The sequence below is a fragment of the Monopterus albus genome, unplaced genomic scaffold, assembly GCF_001952655.1.
Source record: "Monopterus albus unplaced genomic scaffold, M_albus_1.0 scaffold46.1, whole genome shotgun sequence".
NCBI lineage: Eukaryota > Metazoa > Chordata > Actinopteri > Synbranchiformes > Synbranchidae > Monopterus > Monopterus albus.
The window spans coordinates 386,498-394,123 of NW_018127926.1; the positions used below are offsets into that span (position 1 = coordinate 386,498).

The window sequence follows — 7,626 nt, forward strand, 5'->3', positions numbered from 1 at the left end:
CCCTCCTTTTCCAGCTTCTGTAAACAGTCTATAACTTTCTTCCTGTAGCCACTGGTGGGGTCCCTCTTCAATGCCTCATAGGTGGTGGTGTCACTGAGGAGGTCGGAAACTCTGGTCTGATAGTCAGCTGAGTTTAGGACTACTGTGCACCTGCCTTTGTCCGCTGGAAGGATTGTGATGTTTTCATCCTTCTCTAGTGTAGCTAAGGCCCTCCTTTCCTCAAGGGTTAGGTTTGGGGGTGGGAGCTTGGCACTGGTCAGAGCAGCTGTGACCTTCATCCTCAATTCTTCCGCCTCTGTCTCGGCCAGCTTGTTGTTCCTAATGGCAGTCTCTGTGGCTGTGATGAAGTCTACCACAGGGATTTGTTTGGGTGTGACAGCAAAATTCAATCCCTTGGCCAATACCGCTTTTTCCGTGTCTGTAAGTTCTCTGTCAGAGAGGTTCTTGACCCATTTGTCATGCAGTGGTTGTGGGTTGTGCTCCTCCTTTCTCCTCCACCCAAGTAAATCTGAGGCTGGCTGTCCACACAAGTAACAACAGATGGTATACTTACCACATGGACACTAACTACTGATATAATGTTGCTGATAACTGTGTTTGCTCTGGCATGTCTTAGATCCTTTTGGTTTACAGATCTTAGTTTCCTTAGAAGGCTCTTTGGTCCATGAAATTAGTCTTCTGAGTCTCGTCTGTGGTCTCCTTTTGGGGTCTTATAGGCATCTCGGTGAATGAGTGACAGTCTGATGATGAATAATATAGTTCCAAGGACATAGTCTTGGGATTGGACAGATGTGACAACAGGTTACTGTCATGCTTCACATATCATATCTCTGATTGCTGTATCAACAGTTACTGTCAGACTGTCTCCTGGAATTAGTTGTAGGCTTCCTTTCATTCCACAACGGACTTTAATTGGATTTTGTTCCTTTTGTGTTTTCCCCTGCTTCATTTTCTGTTGCCAGAGGGTGTGGTTGAGAGAGATTGCTGAAATGTATTTGCAAAGATTATAAGAATGTAGGAAAACATTTCAAGAAGAGAAGCAGTTTTTCTGTGCAACAGTATTTCTATACAGGGATGAAACTTCAACACAAGCAAAGCACATATACATATAAATAACCATGTGCTGTATTAAGATGACTATATGCTAGAACATTGCAAAGTATAAATAAAATCTAGATTGATGTTGGGTATTCTGTTCTGTTGGAGAGTGGAGATTGACAGTGTTGCCATCCATTGACATCAAGGATAACGGGTCTTGAAAAGTGATGAGAATTCTTTATGGCATCATTACGAACATGGTAATTAATGGTCAAAACAAAGAACTGCAAGAAACTTGTGTAAGAACTTGCTGTCATGCCTGTCTTATCTTTGTACTCCTTGTATGTTTGTTTTGGAAAAATGCTGTATTAATATTAAGACTGGGGTGGCAGCAGTAACAGAATGTATGTGGAAAAAGAATGATTTACTCCTGAAAAGGGAGTAAAGAGTCTGTTATTTGGGCCTTGGCTTGACCACAATGCAACATTACTGAGTTTGATTTGTCTGAAGTCCTTTTCTTTGATGTGGGGTATAACTTTTTTCTTAATGTCTTGGTTGGACAACATAATGGACCTAAAAATCAGTATGCATTATTATATAGTTCACCTAAGGATGGCACCGAAATGAAGTTCTCCATCTTGTGATCTTTTTTTGTGCTGTAAAGCTCAACTGTGCATCATGCTGACTTTTGTAGCAGCTGGTCAGAGGAGGGACAACTCAGTGTCCTCTACTGTACACTACTGTAGTGGTTAAAAATAAACCAGATTCCAGAAGAAATATGTAATAGAACAGTATGTACTTCACATATAGACATTATTTGTACTTATTTTATTATTTGTACTTGTTTGAGCTGAGTGGTTATGGGTTCATGTGAGTTGGACAATGGGCTTATGTAAGTGGCCAAGATGTTGCCTGTTTTCAAAGTACATCTCAGAGCAAACTTTGGATAGTTGAAACTTATTAGCATAGTTCTAAGAATTCTAGTTAGATCCTAAATATTGTCAGAGATAAACTCCCTGTTCTTTTGTGAGGATCTTTGCAGGAACATTAGGTCAGGCTTCCTGGTTTCCAGGAAGGCTGTAGAGAATTGTCAGAATGGAGTGAGAAGTGGGGCCCGATAGATGTCAAGACGGACAGAATCCAGCTGTTGGGGAGTAGCTATGTAGCTGATAAAAAGGAGTGAGCCTGAGAGAGAAAGAGAGAAGATGACTATGCTGCAGTAAACAGTAGACGAGGTACCTTTTGGGGACCCAGCCGGCTGGGGGAGATGCTGACTGACTCGGGACTGACAATAAATGACCTGACTGATGGGTGCGCTGACAATCTTTAGGTTTTATCTATCACATTGCAGGAGGAGAGTCTCTGTTCTCTGATCTCTGTTCTCTGTTCCCTAACTACAAGATTATCTGTTTAAATACTACTCTATTCAGAATAATTGTAATATTAAATGACCCTTTAAATTGTAATGGTTTGTCTGAATTAATTTAGTCGGTATCTCACTCTGGCCACGACAAAACTCTCCACTTGCCAGGTGCTAGCCTATACTGTAAGTCTATTGGTCAGTTGAAACTTATTAGCATAGTTCTAAGAATTCTAGTTAGATCCTAAGTATTGTCAGAGATAAACTCCCTGTTCTTTTGTGAGGATCTTTGCAGGAACATTAGGTCAGGCTTCCTGGTTTCCAGGAAGGCTGTATAGAATTCCCAGAATGGAGTGAGAAGGGGGACCCGACAGACCTCAAGACGGACAGAATCCAGCTGTTGGGGAGTAGCTATGTAGCTGATAAAAAGGAGTGAGCCTGAGAGAGAAAGAGAGAAGATGACTATGCTGCAGTAAACAGTAGACGAGGTACCTTTTGGGGACCCAGCCGGCTGGGGGAGATGCTGACTGACTCGGGACTGACAATAAATGACCTGACTGATGGGTGCTCTGACAATCTTTAGGTTTTATCTATCACATTGCAGGAGGAGAGTCTCTGTTCTCTGATCTCTGTTCTCTGTTCCCTAACTACAAGATTATCTGTTTAAATACTACTCTATTCAGAATAATTGTAATATTAAATGACCCTTTAAATTGTAATGGTTTGTCTGAATTAATTTAGTCGGTATCACACTCTTGCCACGACACTTTCAACAACTCAGAGCTAAAGGACATGTTGTGGTGTGGGGACACTATTGGTAGCTACAACAACATCACCAGGGATCAGCACAGATCACCACTGCACCACTGTGTCACTACCAGTACTACTACAACCACACATAGCCTACTCACACGCATGTAGAATGAGAACTGTAAATATAACAAACATGTTTTTATGTACTCTAACACCAAAAGTTTTTCTGTGTTTGATTCTTTCACTTTTGTTCACTTTCCCTTGAAAATGGTACCTCCATAAAGAATCATTCAGCACATCACCAGCTCAGAACCCAGACAGCTAACATGACCAAACTCAGATCAGCTAAAGGTTGAATGTTATTGACCTTTATGCCCTCAGCACAGCAACAACTAAACATCACCTGTTGGGTTGCAGTGGTATCCTGGGTTCACGGTATACCATGCACATTTACTTATCACCAGTATTGAAAGGAAAAACACAGTGCGTGCTCACTTTTCTTCCCCAACTGCCTGTCAGACTCCACAATAGATGTCGACAATCACACATACAACGGACAAATGACAAGAGAAGGAGGCTGATGCACCAATCTCCATTGCCCCCAAAATGATCAGAGTAGCCTATGTGACCCCTTTATTACTTTAATATGTGGTCATATAAACACCGGTCATATAATTCATTTTTGAAATAATTTTACACATCGTCTGTTCACTAACCTTTGGTTTACAAAACTACTTGCACTCAGGGGCGAATCTAGATGGGGTGGCCAGGCTGGGGCACAAACTCAGGGAGGGGTGGCGTTTTTCACATGTGTAGAAAGTAATTTTCTGAACTGTACATTATTATTATAAAGCAAGAAAAAAAGTTGTATTTAAGGCAACAATTTGTCAGAGTATTTCATACATTAATACTGACAAACATCACATTTTGACTCTGGCACCGGTGGCACTGGCACCGTTTCATGATAAGTTTCAATGTAGGACTCTTACATGTTAGGCTATTTTTACATTGTGATATTAGTACTTCAGTCAAGGATGTGAATACTCCCTCTACTACTGCAACATGCAAACTAATATTCTTTATATGTTATTACAGTTGCATGCATTTTTTAAGAATCATGTTTGTAATTTCTTATTCTTTGTTGTCAATCTAGTGCTGCAATCCAGCTCAATCGACTGTCTCATTCATTTGCAATTAATACAAAAAGCCAAGAAAGAAGGACCCCTCTGTTTTCATTCCTTTGAGGGTCGTTGTAACTGATAATAGTAATTGTGTAATACTGTGAAGCCGTGATATTTTCTGATACGGTGAAAATGTCATACCATTGCAACCCTAATCACCTGTGACATCACCATACATTTTAGCCTTCAGGTGTGACGGGTGAATGATGAGGCTGGAGAGCTGAAGTAGAGAGCAGCACATGTTGGTATGTTGTAATAAAACAAGGTATGGATTTATTGTGACAGCAGTGAACCCAGACTGGGAAAAAATAAATAAATACACTGAGACAAAGGGAGCAAAAGAGTAAGGTGTACAGGGTATAGAAGCAAGTTTAAATGAGGAACTGCCCGAATCACAGGCTGGCATGAAGGTAGTTAACAGAGGGATAGAAGTACAATGCATGGTGTAATATAGAGCTATAGTGCAGTTGGTAGGCGAAAGGTAGAGAGCGAAATCAAACTCACCGAGCAGCAGTACAACTGCCAGACCAGCATGGAGAAGATCCCCTGATCTCAGCCGCCCAGGGACACTCGAACTGGTGCTGTCCACTGATGCCATGACACCCCCTGTCTGTCTGTCTGTGTTTTTCTGTGTATGTATAGAATGTGACTTTGTCAGTCTGTCCCCCTGTCTGGTTAGCTTGAGCTGCGTCTAATCTGCAAATATGTGTGTCTCTCTGTGTATTTGTCTCATACACTGAGCTGTACAGCTGAAGGCAGAGTCTGAAGTCCTGTTCTCAGTCCCTCCCTCGTCTCTCCTCCTCTGCACTCTGTCCCAGCAATGAATGGGAGTTGGCAACACAAAGAGTGGAGGATAAATTCCTTTAGAGAGCTTTCTCCTGTCTAGTTGTTTCCTGCCCTGTACTCCAGCAGCTTAGGAAAGCAGAGGAAAAGACTGAAGAATGCAGCAGTTGAATGGAAGGTACAGGCTCTCTGTCTCTCTGCCTCTCTCCCTTCCTACCCTCTGTCACTGTCTCTAGGAGACTCACTGGTGATTATCCAGCAAAGCAGAGTGCGAGGGAGGCGAGGAAGGGCGGTAGTGTTAAACAGCTCCACTGCTCCCGCAGAAGAAGCAACAGCCAAGGAAGCAGGCTGGCCAGCAAACCCCATAAGGGGAGACATAGGCAGAATGGGGGACGAGAAGCACGGAGGGATGCTGGAGCAGAGCCAGCAGCCAGGCTGAAAAGCAGAAAGTGCTCGCCTCCCTAGCTGGCACAGGGAGAAATGAGCAAGAGAGGTACTGCAGAGATAGAGGTGAAGAGAGTGAGAGAGTGAAGGAGGGTATCAAGTGAAATGGGGGAGGGGTGGGTGGTAACCACTGCCACATGCAGCCAGTACTGTAAGGCTGAGTCAGCCTTACTCAGGAGGGTCTCTGAGTCAGACACGGGCTGGGTGCTTTACCCGTACCACCTACCCATGTCTTTACTGCATCCTTCACTCCCGTCCTTCTCCCATTTCATGCTTCTATTACACCTCAGTGTTGTCAGGCTAACACACTGGTAAGCTCTGTCCTTGTGGACTGGAGGTTTCTATCAAATGACTCAGTTTTTATCTGGTGTGTTCCCTTGTCGTCCTGTGTGTTTGCAGGGCCCTAGTTCAGTTAAAGGATACACTAAATAGTTTGCTATAGAAAATGCTACTTTAATACTAATTCTTGTCATCCTTACACTGGGTTTATTTTATCCTTATTTAATCTGTTTAAATAGTGATTTTCTACACCGCTATGTCTTTAGTGTGCATGTACATAAGGATTTTGGCCAAATGGCCACAAAGTACCCTGGGATGATTTTTTTGTTGTGATTTGGCACTATACAAATAAAGCTGAAGGCGTACTGTTTTCTGTAGATATTTAAATTGGGATGTTGGTACAGACTAAAACTCAACAACTGTGGGTGCGGCAAAATATTCTAGCAACTTAGCTTTTGCTTTCTTATACTGTAGTGTCTCAAAATTCGTTGCTTCATTTTGATAATACACTTCTGACTTTCCATACTTTTCTTTCTCTCATTTCAAATAAGTTGCTCTTTTTTGTTTGTTTGTTTGTTTGTTGTTATGATTTTGGCTGAAGCCCAGGAAGTGCGTGCCAAACAGGGAAAAGGGCCCTTGGCATTGGTCTGTGACTTTCATTCTGGTTATCAGAAACTCCCTTATGAGACTGGTCCTAGTTTACATGCCTTTGCCACAAGGCGGATAGGGGCAGTGAGGTGTCCTTCACACTGTTACTCTTTACATCTCTGTTTTCTGCCATTCTAATGGAATCATGTTGTACTTATAAAGCTGTACTCACTGTGCACTGACTGGTTGGAACTAATGTTACAAAAGGCCTGTTCACAACATCGGTATCAGCTCAGCCCAGTGACAGTAAAAAATCGACGGTCCACATTCTGAATATGCAGCCTCAATAACGGATTCATCACTTCTCACTAATCAACCAACACATTAACAGTGTCATTTCCTGTATCAGAGCTCCACAGGGTCACATAAAAATCCCATTTCTGTACACACAACCAGCCAAGCCACAATCCCTGTATACAGAAAGATAATATCTGAGTTTCAACACTGTTAAAACCAGCCATTAGCCGATGAGAGTGCACTGTCACATTATATATTTATGAGTAAAAGTTTGCTTAGAGCCATAACAAACCATCTAAAGGGAAACTGGGGAAATTGACCGAACGGGGTCCAAGGGGGATCATGGTTAAGTTGAAGAACGAGAAAGACAAGATAACTATTCTGCAACGAGCCAGGAAGCTGAAGGGAACCAAGATTTACATCAATGAAGATTTCCCCGAGGGTGTGAGGAAGAGAAGACAGGCGCTGATGCCGAGGTTAAGAGAGGCTAGGGCGAGAGGAGATATCGCGTTTCTGCGATACGATAAATTGGTGACCAGACCACGGAACCAAGACTTCGGACCAAGGAACAGCACGCCGAGACAAGGACAGTATGATGGGGAGGCGGGACCCTCTCATGTCTGAAGAAGCTTACTGTTATCCGTGATGGTAGATGAGCTGTCGAACCATCAACAACCAGCATGACTAATGGACGATATGAGGCCAGTGATTTACTGCAGAATTTAATAGATGTTGAGGGACGGGATCTGGAACTGAACACAATTGGAGACACTGAAATGGACGAAGGCTTTGACCCTGAAGAAAACTTTTTCAAGAACCTTGAAAATAACTGCAAATATTACACGGATGAGCAGTTTAACAGCAATGTCAAGACTGAAAACAAATTATCATTAATTCACTTTA

At 42.5% G+C, this 7,626-nt stretch overlaps 1 protein-coding gene across 1 annotated transcript in view; it reads right to left on the reverse strand.

The window, feature by feature from the left end:
* The window catches only part of LOC109960329 (sodium channel subunit beta-4), a 21,427-nt gene extending 16,042 nt beyond the window's left edge, over positions 1 to 5,385 (reverse strand). The window contains exon 1 of the mRNA XM_020600344.1: positions 4,837 to 5,385. Coding sequence (XP_020456000.1) covers positions 4,837 to 4,930 — 94 coding nt within the window. The 5' untranslated portion in view covers positions 4,931 to 5,385. The remainder of the gene's footprint in view (positions 1 to 4,836) is intronic.
* Positions 5,386 to 7,626: the final 2,241 nt, after the last annotated feature.